The 13,056-nt window shown below is 60.5% G+C and overlaps 1 protein-coding gene across 1 annotated transcript in view; it reads left to right on the forward strand.

Moving 5' to 3' along the window:
- ITFG1 (integrin alpha FG-GAP repeat containing 1) overlaps positions 1-13,056 on the forward strand; it is a 67,220-nt gene that overhangs the window by 18,657 nt on the left and 35,507 nt on the right. Inside the window, exons 6-8 of the mRNA XM_045818668.1 lie at positions 84-178; positions 9,714-9,775; positions 11,056-11,137. Of these exons, the coding sequence (XP_045674624.1) occupies positions 84-178; positions 9,714-9,775; positions 11,056-11,137 (239 nt within the window). The remainder of the gene's footprint in view (positions 1-83; positions 179-9,713; positions 9,776-11,055; positions 11,138-13,056) is intronic.

The raw sequence follows: 13,056 nt of genomic DNA on the forward strand, positions 1-13,056 counted from the left end.
TGCATGCACAGATTTTGTGTGTGAGCGTGTGTTAAAGCAGTGCTCGTTTGACGTGTGCCTTAAGAACATCTCTCTCTCTGTAGGAATTTATCGTGGCACCCCACACTGACCACTAAACGGAAAATGCGAATCCCACATTCCAATGCGTTTATCGATCTGACTGAAGATTTCACGGCAGGTGAGTTGCTCATAAATGTAAAATACTCCTTTTCAACTGTCAAAGCATGATGGGATTTTATTTACTGTTTTCTTAGTAAACATGTTCTTTCGATTGGTGTGTTCAAACAAAAACGTGCGAAGGTCGGGAGGAAGCCCGTGGTGTCCGGCGCGTGGAAATTTGCTGGGCGTGAGGAGCCCCCAGTTGCTCCTGGGGGTGGCGGTGCTGGTGGCTGCGGCGGTGGTGGCAGTAGTGGCGGTGGTGGTGCTGGGTGGCGCGGCTGCGCGAGGATTCCCAGAGGGCAGAGGGCGGGAGAGTGACGGGTTTGTGGTACGTTCCTGGGGGCGGGGCGGGGCTGGGAGTGGAGGTGAGCCCCTGCCCCAGCACCAGCCCGGATGAGCCACGGCTGGGAGCTCTCACCCGGCCATGGGGCGGTGGTAGAGCAGGGTGCTGCAGTGCCGGCGGTGTTGTCGGTGAGGGTGGGGCCTGGGGCCGGTCAAGGCGGTCAGCTGTGTCCCTGGTGTGTCCCGTTTGCACGTTCCTGCAGCCTCTGCACCTGCAGGGCGCTCGCGGTGATTTTCTGGTCCTGAGGGTAGAGGCTCCTGAGAGAACTGGGGTCGGCCGTGCCTTCTGGGGTCGGTCGTGCCTTCTGGGGTCGGCTGCTCCGGGAAGGAGGGCCTGAGAAAGGGGCTTTTGTGCTGTCAGCGCTGGCCTGCCTTCCAGTTCTTTCCACCCCTGCACCTGTTACTCCGCAGCCACTCGCCTGCCTTCTGCGTCCGGTCTGGACAGCCCCACGCGCTTGAGATCGGTGAACTCCCCAGTGTTTACGGTCTCGTGGCCGTCCTGCTTCACCGGGCAGCACCCCTCAGGGGCCGCCCGAGTCGACAGGGTTTCCTCTGGAAACACCCGTCGTGTGCGCCCCCCACGCGGTCGTGTCCGCGTGCCAGCTCTGGTGAGCGCTGCTGCGGTGGGCGTGGGGGCGCAGACAGGCCCCGAGGACCCCCAGCGGGTTGGTCGGTGCTGCGCTGCCGCTGGTCGGCCGGCCTGTTTCAGCCCCATCAGCCCTGGCTAAAGAGGAAGCTCTTGTTGAAAACGGCGCTCGCTTGCACAAGTTCAGACGTGCGGTTTTGAATGGGTTTTCGTTTAAAATTCCCCACGGAGTATCTCAGGATCACAAACAACGCTTCGGAACATGAGCTGTGGGAATTTTATCTAAGCAGACATGGAAAATAAAGGGGACTTTTTTTTTTAAGAGTCCTGTCCATTTTTCTAAAAAATACAAATTAAACCATTTCGATCCTTAAGATAGGAGCAGGTTATCTTACGAACCCCTTCTAAATGCATTCTGCTGGAGCCGATTCAAATGCTGTTGTGAATAATTGTTGATCTTTATCAGGAAGACGAAGAGCCCTGCTTTCCGAAAACTGCGGCTGAGTCTCCGAGGCCACGGGGAGCAGGGGAGCAGGGTGTGCTGGTGCGGGCGCCCGCGCCGGCCCTGGCGCTTACACACGTGTCCCTGACACGCCGGAGCGGGACTCCCCGGGGCCATGCGTCTGCCGTAGTGAGATGTCTCACCTTGCTCACTCGTAACCGGGGGTGCCCGCTGCGGGGACCTGGGCTCCCTGCCCCCCCACCCCGGAGCCCGCCCTTTCGCACCCCCGGCCCGCGGAGAGCACACTCCCGCAGCGCGCGCGCGGCCCCGCAGCGGAGCTCGTGTCACTGGTGTGATGTGAGCGGCAGGCCCGCGGCACGCTGCGGCCTGTGGGCCGCGGGCCCAGGGACCGTGGGAGAGGGCAGCTGACTTCTCCGTCAGCCGAAGACACTGTGGTCACGCGGGCGAAACAAACCCCACGGGGTGGGGGGAGCACGGCCTCGCGCAGCCTCACACATCGCGAGTGCGCTTTGTAAGTGCGTGCCGCGTGAGGGCCACGGGGACCCACCTAGAGCTGGGTGGGGGTGGGGGGGCTCGGAACAGTTTCTGCTGGAAACTTCCGGCGACCGAGGTGAGTGTCCTACGGTGGTTCCTCCTTAAAGGAGGAAAATAAACTGTCGCTCTGTTACACCTCACCTAATGACATTGCTCTGTTTACCCCGCATTGCATTTTCACTGAATTTACTATCTACTATCAGACGATGCCAATTACTTCACGGGCACCCTGGTAGCGTTTGCCATGCGCTGCGCAGTCCGCCCGAGGGGCCGAGCCCTCGGCGTCTGACCCGTGGGGGGCCCACGAGCCCGTGGCGATCAGAAGCGCAGGGAGAAGCCCTCGCTCCTTCCCAATGGGGAAGGTTCTTCCTGCCGCGGGTGGGTCTGTCGGCCGCTCTGCTCCGTGTGCATGGCTCGCAGAACTGGGGCTTCCTGTCGGAGTCGCATTTGCTGAGACGGCCCGGTGCGGCCCAGCGCAGCTGCAGGCCTGGGTGTGGAGGGAGCACCGCCGAAGCCGTCGCCACCCCCGTGTCTCGGGCCTTGTTTGGTCGCCGGAGGAGTCAGTGGCACGTCCCCGATTATCATTCCGAACGGGGTGCCCGCCAGTGAATCGCATTTCTCGCCTGTCAGACAGGATCTGATTTATCCGGGGGCATTCCCGTCCCAGTGACCTTGCCGGGTGCCTGATTATTTTCAGGGAGGGGAACGCGGAAGGCAACCTGGACCCAGTTCATGTTTCCTCTTGGGGACAGAGCGCCTCAGTCCTGTTCAGTTTCACAAACGACCGTCATTGCGGGAGGTCACCGCTGACCCGAGTGCGTGGGCGACCCTATGACCCGGGCGCGACCCTACGACCCGGGGCAGGAGGTGTTCGAGCTCCTCTCGGGAGCAGGAGGCGGAGCAGCCGCAGGGGTTCGGGCCGTGCCCACCTCTCACGAGCAGTGCCTCCGGGAGCGTCAGATGCCGCCTGAGCTCACGCCTCTCTCCTCCCCGCCGCCTGCTCCCTGCCATCCCGCTGTCCCCGGGCGGTGCCTCTGCCCGGACCCTCGGGAGGAGGGGAGAGGAGATTCCAGTCCCCCGTGCGTCTCGCAGCTTGCAGGCTGTGGGGTGCGTGCGGCTGGCCGTGCTGTCCCAAGCGGTGTCGCTCCAGCCTGGGTTCCGGGCCGCCCCCGCGGTGCCCGTGGGCGGGCTGCACGTGCTTGTTGGCTGTTTACGTGTCTCTGCAGAGAAACGTCTGTCCAGGTCCTTTGTCCCTTCACCGGCCAGGCGGTCTTTGCTGCTCTGAGCTGCGGGAGTTCCCGTGCGCCCAGGATGCTGCTCCTCTATCGGACTCACGGTTCGCACGTGATCTCTCCCGGTCCGTGGGAGGTCTTCGCGCTCCATCGTTACTGCCCTCTGATGCCGTTTTGGAGTCGCCCGTGAAGTCCGGCTCGAGTGCTGTCTCCTCTGCGGCCTGCGCCTGTGGTGTCCTCGCCGGGAGACCCTCGCCGGACGCGGCGTTGGGAAGCGTCTGCCCCATGGCGTCTTCGGGGGTCTCCACTTCGGGGCGGAGGCAGCTTGGGTGCTCGGGGTGAGACCGGGGTCCGGCCGCGTGCTGTCGCATGTGGGGAGAGTCGGGGGTCTCGGCGCAACCCGTCCCCTCCCCCACTGAGCGGCCCTGGCACCGGTGCCAGAAGTCACTTCCCCACCATTTCCAGGGTGCGTCTCTGGGCCCCCCATTCCGGTGCACGGACTGACTCTGTGTCTGTCTTCACGCCGAAGTTGCGCCGTGTCGGTCGCTGCGGCTTTGTGGTGAGCTCTGCACTCGGAAGGTAGGGGCCCTCCGGCCTCAGCCTTCCGCAGGACCGTTCTGCTGCCTGCGCGAGGGTCCCCGGAAACCGCCCCCGACTCCCACAGGGCCGGCCCTGCGCGGCCGAGGAACGTGCGAGAAACTCACAGTGCGTCCCTCAGACTCTCCGTCCGGCTTAAGGAGCCATCTCTCCCTCCTTTCTGGTCGGGCTTCACCGGTTTTCGGTTTCAGGAGGCGGTGTTCGGTTCCGCACGCCGGCCCTCTGACATTAAAGGAGAAAGGTTAAACCTCTCCTCGTTGCCACGGACGCGCTCCACATGACCTTTAGCTGCGTCCTACTGTTGCAGTCGCGCCCGCTCCCCGGGGCAGAGAAGACAGTTCGAGAGCGTTAATTAGCGGCTTACTCACCGCGGCGGCAGGGTTTGCTATTTATATTGCAGCTGCCTGCTTTGCGCGGCGCTGAAGATGCACTTTCGGAGCTGACACCGAGTTTCCTAAATTACTCCGTGCAGCTGTGTGAAAGGAAGCCTCGGCGCACCTCACATACACTTAATCTCCATGTGCAATCGCTGTTGTACTTGGTTTCGCTTCAAAAAGTATGTAATTTCACACGTGGAGTTTAAAATTCGTGATCTTGAGGAACTGTTTACTTCTCACCGTTATCATTCACTCAGATTTCGTACGGCCTTGTGAGCGGTTTTATTTTACTGTTTTAGTTATTTATTTCTAGAGAGGGGGGAGGAGGGAGGGAGGGGGGAGGGAAGGAAACACCCCCCGGTTGTCTCTCACGCGCCCCCAGCCCAGAACCCAGCCCAGAACCCAGCCCAGGCCCGTGCCCTGCCCGGGAGTCGAACCTGCGACCCTTCGGTCCGCTGCGCCACACCAGCCAGGGCGAGCAGTTCGCTCCGTTGTCGGGCGCCCTGAGGTGCGCCTGCTGTGGTGATGAGGTGCACGTTACCTGACGCTTGTTCCTGAGTGAGCCGGAAGCCAGAGGACGTCTTACTGTTTTAATGAGTTGCTTCAGCCGGAAGTTTCTGAAGGACTGTTTGGTTTAAGCTCACTCCCTGCATAAAGAGGGTCCCGCACGGTCAAACGTCACGCGGCAGCGCTGTGCCTTCTGACACTGCCGTTCCCCACGAAGCTCCGCACGGCACCGGTGCCACCGCCTGGGCCCCGCCCCCAGCACCACCTGGCTGCGGGGCTCCGCCCCCGCGGTTCCTGTCACGCCGTCACAGCTCCAGCCCAGCCGAGCCCCCACCCGGGTCCTCGGGGGACGGGACGCCCCCTCGAGGCAAGGAGCGCCCCTTGGTTGTGTCTCTCCAGTCGCCGGGCGCCGGGCCCAGGGGAGGCACGGGCAGGGGGCAGGGCGTGTGGGGGGGTGCCACCGAGGAGAGCTGGGGACCCTCTAGTCCGGCCACACCCCGCTTCCCGGGCCAGGAGAGGCGCCCGGGGAGGCTGGAGCTGTGCCGGGCCGTCTCCAGCTACTGGACCTCGCCGCACCGTGCGTGTTCTCTCGCTGCGCTGCTCTGCATTCACACAGACGTCCCCTCCGGTCCCTTCCAGAAGCGACGCGCAAAAACCGAGGGGTGGATTATCCCGTCAAGGGCACTGCCCTTAGTGGCAGGAAGCTCCTGTCCGGTGCTCGGCAGGGAGACAGACCCGTGAGGGGAGAGGACAACCCGTAGGTCGAGGGTTTCGACGGGCCGCGGCGAGGGGCCCGCTGGTGAGTGGCGGGGGCTCGGGGGGCTCGGCCGTCCCACGCGACTCGTGGGGCCTGCTTCCCCGTGCCGCCCATGAGCTGCGCGGGGCTGTCTGCTGCCCCTGCTGCGTGCGTGCTGCTCCGCGTGACGCCCTGCGGCGTGCTCCGACACGGCCGCTGTCGGAGCCTGAGTGACAGCCGCCCCCCCGTGCGTGCCAGCGCGCGTCACCTCGAGTGACTGGCGCCACTTGAACGGATGCTCCCGGCCCGAGTGTGGCGTCGCGTGACGAGCCAGTTTCTGTGAGCGAGACTGAGGTCCCTGCTCTGACGCCGGCCCCCTGAGCTGGGAGCCCGTCGTGCGGTGGAAATTCAGAATTCTGTTAAAAAGGAGATGACTCGGGAGACAGAAATGCATAAAAGCTGACGTTTGGCGGGAAGGAACTTCGGCGTCGGGACAGACAGACAGACTGCACGCGGTCCTCTCACCCTGGGGCCCGAGGCGCCCTGGCCCGCCTGCTGCCTGCAGGCCCGTGGTGGGTAGACACGCTCGCATCAGCGGCTGTTGGAAGAGGAGCGGACGTGATGTCTTTATGACACTGGACGTCAGGCCTGGGCGGGCGTGGGCCAGTGCGGGTCCGGCTGCCGAGTAAGGGGGCGACGGGAGCGGAGGGCCGCACTGTGCGAGCCAGACGGACTCGGACCGACCTGCTGCCCGAACGGAGCCCCTGGGGCCGGCGGCGTCCTGGAACTCGTGGTGTCGGACATCGTCCAGGGGGCGTTGCTCCGAGGGGCGCTGCCGCCGGGGAGCCTGGGGGTCTCAGCGGCCCGGCACCCGGTCCGTGGGCCGCGGCTCTTTCCGTCGCTCGGGCCTGCGTCGTCCGCCGTCTGGCGAGTGCGGGCGAGCGCGGAGGCGGCGGCCTCCGGGCAGGTGGGCCTTCCAGCCGGAGCGGCTCCGACGGCCCGACCACGGGCTGTCCACGGTGCCTCCCCCGCCCAGGGCTCCACGCTGCAGTCCGCAGGGGCGGGCGGCCTCCCCAGTGCCACCGGGAGCCTGCCCTCCCCCTCGCTGTGCGAAGAACTGCTGCGCACTGGGCCGTGTGGGAGGGGAGAACGGGACTGTGTTGTGGACCCGAGTGTGCTCCAGCTCCGGTTTCCCTCTCGTTCCGTTCACGGCCTGAGGCGGCACTCTTCATACTGAACTGTTAATAACTAGTCGTCGCTATTTTTATTTCTCCACAAAGTGAGTCATTCGTTTTCTATAACCTCTGCACGTGATAGAATAGGGAAATGAATTTTTAAAATCAACTTTACAAGGTGCTTCCAATCCCTTACCTCATGTCACTGGTTTTCAAAGTCTTAGTAAATAACTAGCGAAGCTGTGAAAATACAATCGGCAAAGACCGTGGGTTAGGATTCTTAAATTTCTAAACAGGAATGAAACCACAGGAACCCCATAATATGTCACCTTTTATGCAGCTATGTTGAGACTAACACAACATCAACAGGAAAAAAAACATTCCATTGTTTTCCCCAGAACGGTGATGGGGTGATGGATCGCTGGAGCCAGCCAGCCCCCCCCCCCCGCCCCCGCTCTGGTGCTGACTGAGGCGGCCCTCCCAGCAGTGCAGCGCAGCCACGGCCCGCTCAGCAGGGAGCCTATGACCCCCTCGCTGCGGAGACGCCTCCTCATTTACCCTCCCGGGGCTAAGAATTTAACAGTGTGGCGTCTCCAGTTTAAAACGAGTCACCTGCGTCCTATTAAGTGCTAGCATAATCGCCCCTCTCCTGGCCTTGGCTTCTTTCAAACAGCTCTGCGCCTGCACCGGCGGGGCTCGGTGGCCGGTAATCCCTAATCACTTCCTAATGCTGATTGCCCACGGTTTCAGATAACGTAAAAATGGAACAGCTTTTCCGCATTCTTAGTACAGCAGTCACTGTCATAAGTAAAAATTAAAAAACTCACTTTCGTGAAATGCTTTAACATAAGGCCCTTCTTTTCCCAAGGCTTCCCACTTGAGATGCAACACAGTAACTATTTTAGACAGCCGAAGCAACTGGGCTTCGATGTAGCGTGTAGTCCTTCACCAGTCATTGGAGGAACGCACCCTGGGTCCAAGCACGTGGGAACCGGAGAGATAGGGAGGTCCACTGGGCGTGACTGCTCCCCGCGGGGAGCTCGGGTGAGAGGGGGCGAAGCCAGAGTGTCACAGTGCAGCGTGTCCCCAGCCCCGGGGCAGTGGGGACAGGGTCGTGGAATGACAATGCAGGGAAGGCTGTGCCCAGGCAGAGCAAGGGCCCCCCAGGAGGGACGGGGACATGTGCACTCGTTTTGAAGGCTCGGTTCACAGTTCACCGGGTGGCTGGGCGCCACGCAGAGTCCCCCGTGTTTTCTGGCGAGGGAGAAGCAGGAAGTGGGTCTGGGAACAGGCGGGCGGGCCTTCCCGTGACGGGTGCGGGGGTTCGCCCTGCATCCCGGGAGACGGGACTGTGACCTCGTTTGTACCTGTGTGTTTCCGTCGTGCTGGAGGGGCGCGGCAGGCGGAGTGTTTGGGAGACCCTCCTGGATCAGGGGTGTCACACTCATCGTCACCGGGGGCCACATCAGCCTCACAGGTGCCTTCAAATGGCCGAATGTGATTTCAGCTCCTCAGCAGTGAAGGGCGGTTGCATGTACAGTCCTAAAATTGTTTCGGCCCTCTGAAGGCATCCTCGAGGCTGATGTGGCCCCTGGTGACAATGAGTGTGACGCCCCTATCCCGGATGAGTGTGGAATCAACGCCTCACGGGGGGTGTGGGTGTGACAGAGGAAAGAAACCGGCCCGGCAGTGGACCGCACTTCTGTGTGCGGGACGGAGCCACGCCGGTGTGGCGAGGGCGCTCTCAGAGACAAACGGTTACTAGGGGGCATTGGGGGCGGGGCCGCTTGCTGCGTCAGGAGTGCCGAGTTCAGCTAACGATAGAAGCCAGCGAATCACTTAGCTTTTCGGGGGGGGGGGGGTTGCAAATTCTTTGCTGTAATTACTACATAAATTAGCTTCATTAAGTTCCTATGAAATCTTTACAGAAAGCACATTAAAATACGAGTAACAGTTTTCTAAACATATTTAATGGGGGAGAAACCTTTTCTTTACAGTAGCCGTGGTCTTATCTTATTGTGAATAATTTCCGATTTCACAGCACGATAGAGTAATGCCATTGTAGTGTTCCTGTGCGTCGACTCCGCGCTCTGAAACTCTCCAGAGTCACGGAGCGGAGCCGCCGCTGGGGGGCGCTGCGCACGCCGCCGCCGGGAGCGTTTGCCGGCCACCCGGGCTTTGCAGGAGCCGCACGTTCAGCTTGCTGTCCCCCTGTTGTCTTAATTCCGTTGAAATTAGTGTGCTTTTCAGTAAAACAACTTTCTCCAGTTGGGATATATGGAGATAATTTTCTGCTACTCAAAATTTGAAATATAACCTCCCGTTCATTTAATATGGGTGCTAATGACCGTGGATGCTGTAATGGTGTGATTTAAAATAACGCTCGGACCTGAGTGTGATGCATGCTGCTTTTAGGGGGAGGAAGCAAAGTGTGATTATGGTGAGAATATCTTTTCTTAAAATATGGTCTGCCGTATGTTTAAAAAAAAAAAATGTCCAGCCGAGTGCTCAGGATGCGCTAATTGGCTTTGTCAGGTGGCACGTGGCCTGGCGGCCTCGCCCAGCAAGAGGAAGGGCGCTCTGAGGGCCGAGCGAGGTGGGGGGCTCTGCACTCCGCAGGAGGGGAGGGGCGGGGAGGGGCGGGGTGACCTGGCCGTCTGCCCTGGAAGAAGAAGCTCCTTCGGGCGCCCGGACACCTCTTCTTCCGGCAAGGGGAAGGGTGTTCTGACACTGCACCTTCTCTCTGGGAGCGTGGGGGTCCCCGTCACCTGTTACCCAGGTCACCCCCCTGGTGCTGGCGCACCCCCTTTAAATGCATTTCCCTTAGTTGTAGCCGTACAAAGTCATCTGTCTTTTCTCCGATGGTATCGAGCTCATTAAAACGTAATTTAAAATATGCTTGAGCACAACTGTGTGAATAGCTGTTTTTATGCATTGCGTTTCTTCCTGTTTTTAAACACACACGTCGGTAACAAAACTTAACAATGCGATTATTTTCCTCCTAGATTTATTCCTCACGACGTTGTCTGCCTCGGGCACCTCCCAGTTTGAGATATGGAAAAACGTGGTAAGAAATCTCTCCTCTGAAGCATTTTCAAGTGATGGCTTTCAGTGAGAGCACGCAATTTTAGAAAATAAAATGAAAGCGGTCGCTTGCTCGGTTGGCTTCGACAATAAATAGAACAACTTTAAGAGCCTTTGGCTGCATTGCTGCGTTCACGCTGCCGACTCGTGCTGCCGGAGAAAATGCATCATTCAGCACCAGGCCCGCGGCAGACGCTTGGGCGGGCCTGCCGGCCTCGTGGTCGGTCCTTGCTGATGCGGCCGTGCCTGTTACTGGGCGCCTGCTGGGCGCTGTCAGCTGCTGAGACGGGGGACTGGGGCTCAGCTGTCCCCACTGTGCTGTGATGAGGAAAAGCGTTTTTGAAAAACTAATTCCTCCTTTTTGCGTTGAGGCTTATATAAAAAAAAAACTAAGAAGAAAACAGATACTAAACTTAACGCCTAGGTGACCAAGATTAATGAGTCTTTCCCAGCACATACATATATATATATATATACTTTTTTTAAATTGCAAGTAGAAGATTCCCAAACTGGAGTCATGATTGTGTTTTATTTGTAGCCTGATACGGCTTATGTGAAAGAGCAATCAGTGAAGAATAAACCAGCTGGGTCTTAAAGCTGAACTCAGGCTCCCCGGGAGTGGATGGGGCCTGAGGTCGGGCCGGGGGAGGGCCAGCGGCCGGGCGCCCAGTCCCGGGCACTTGCCCCCGGCGACTCCTGCTCTCGGAGGGCCTCCTCCCCGGAGGGCTCGTCAGGGAGCCGTGTGCGCGAGGGCCCCGGCCCGCCGCGGGCACCGAGCAGGTTTAGGTTGACGTCTCTTCATCTCCAGCTGTTTACTGTTGATTGTCTCTGATTCGATCCACGTTAAGTCCCTACCATTTGTAGATTTTTGTTAAACGACTGGTGAACACTAAGCAGATGCAAGAAATGCGAAGCGCAGGCTTGTGGAGGGAGATCCGTTAGCAGCCGCCCCTGGCAGCGCAGGGGGCGGGGCTCGCTGCCGCTCGGTGGGGACGCGCCGTGAGGTCATGCGTGGACACACTTCAGTGGTCACCACCTGCAGGTCCGACAACCCAGCGGGCAGCGCGGCCCCTGGGGGCAGCGCGGAGGGCGGGCATTCAGCTCTGCGCGGCCCGCCGTGGCCCGGGAGCGGCGCAGTGATCTTTATATGCGGCGCAGCAAAAGCCTAAAATTACTTATCTCCCCGCTGTAGTTAAAACGCTGTGTTTCACACTTGGCAAGTGAATTGCAGCGGCCTAACCCAGAGCTCTCCGCCTTGAACAGGACGGGAACTTCTCCTTCGGCTCTGAGCTGCAGACGCCGCAGGCCCTGGTGGTGGTCGGGCAGTCGGCCTTCGCGGACTTCGGTAAGGCCCTCCGCCCTCGGCTCCCCTCCCCCCCTGTGACCCGGGCACAGTCCCTCCTGTGGCCGAGCGTCCCTGCAGCGCGGTCACAGCCGCGGCAGGTGTCGTGCGAGGGTGCGGTCGGCTCTTCGGGGCGGGGGCAGTGGCGCTTGACAGGTGTCGGAGCCACCGCTTCAGCCGGGGGGCCTGTTCGCAGCACGGCCTCCGTGGGCGTAGGGGCTGGGGTCCCATGTGGCTGCGCCGGTCAGCCTGGCCCCGGAAGCCCGGCTGCGGAAACCTCTCTGCCCCGGCGTCACTGCCAGAGCGGACTGACGCCCCTCGGGAACTGGCCGCAGGAGGACCAGGGGTCTCTGCTGTCCTCAGACCCCACACCACAGGGCACGCCCACAGCGGTCAGGAGTGGCCAGCACCCATGGCTCCTGCGTGAGCTCCCGGGCTCCACCAGGAGGGTTTGTTTGGGTGGGAGGGCGGTCCAGGTAGCTGCCCCCTGCGTGCTGCCCACGGACGCCTCAGCCCGTTCCCCGGAGTGTGGGTGACAGGGCCCCACACCGGAAGCCCCCGTTGCCCCTTTATAAAGTGCGGTGACAGCTGTCCCCACCTCCAGAGACTCGGGGGGAGAGCACGAGGTGCCCCTGGGTCGTCCGGTCCCTCCCTGGGGTGCTGCCGGGCTGCTCGTCGCTCAGGTGACGCCTGGGCTCCTGTCCCGAGTCCCAGGGATGCAGCGGGGGCCTGCACGGCTGCCTGGCGGGAATGTCACGTGGGTCTCCCTGCCGTTCGGGAAGGTAGTTCCATCGCATTGCTGTCACCTTGGTCCAGAGCACATTTCCGGTGCCCAGTGTGCAGTCTTTGGTGCAAACCGTCACGTGGTGGAACTCATGACGTGATTGTTCTTTAACGTGCTGACGGACCTGAGCGTCCAGGTCAGTGATGATGCCCTCGCAGGCTCCCCACGCCCGGCTGGGGCCCCGGTCACAGCGGTCCCTCAGGGCTATGGGGGGGGCGGGGTACATGCCTGGCTTTCAGCAGAGTTATCAGTAGCTTCACTCTAAATTTTTCTACATTGCACTAAACATAGACATTAATAAGTTGGCATTTCTAAGTGTGCAGAGTGTAGGGTAGAGTCAGTCAAGAAACACTGTGTCTCCTCCCTGGTTTTAATGACCCGAGGCAGGGTGTGAGCAGACTTTCCTGGTGCACCAGTAACTCTGAGTGCGTGCCCCGGCGTCCACTTACAAGTCCTCGTGTTCTCGGTCGGGCATCCTGAAAAAGTAAGGCTGCGTGAGCCCCAAGAAGCAGGTGGCACTGAATACGTGTATGACTATTAATATACACACAATGTGCCTTTTCCTACGCATTCGAATAAGTCTGAGAGTTGCCCCTTGCCCTTTACGTCCCAGCCCTCCTCCTCCCGTGGAACCAAGTCAAGGGAGGTGACGGACAGGCGGGGAGGCGGCGCGCTGTCGGAAATCCTCGTCGTCGTGCTCGAACAGGCAGGCGCTGCCGCTCGCAGGAAGGGCCCTTCCGGAACCCCGGGCTTGAACGGCTCCCAGCTCGTGCGGGTTGTCCAGGAGCAGAAGTTCGTTACAGCTGTGATGAAGTTTTCAGCTCCTAACATAAAATATTAAAAGATATTCTTAAAATCTGCTTTAAAAGTAGGCCCTGCTGGTACATCCAAAATGGTGTGGGTGGCATGGTTCGAAATTACTTCAGGATCCTTTGGCGGATGAGGAAAGGAGATAACCACAGTCACGCACCGCTTAGCGGCGGGGACCCACTCCGTGGACTGCGCGGTCGGTCAGGGGACTCTGGCGTCACGTGGACGCCGTGGCTGCCCACGGGGGTGGCGCCTGCTGCCCGGTCCTCTGGAGCTGCCGCACGGCAGGGCATGTGTGTGTGTCTCGGCTCCTTGGGGCGCCGCGTAG

This window comes from Phyllostomus hastatus, unplaced genomic scaffold, assembly GCF_019186645.2.
Source record: "Phyllostomus hastatus isolate PE091 unplaced genomic scaffold, TTU_PhHast_1.1 phas_scaffold_345, whole genome shotgun sequence".
Classification (NCBI taxonomy): Eukaryota; Metazoa; Chordata; class Mammalia; order Chiroptera; family Phyllostomidae; genus Phyllostomus; species Phyllostomus hastatus.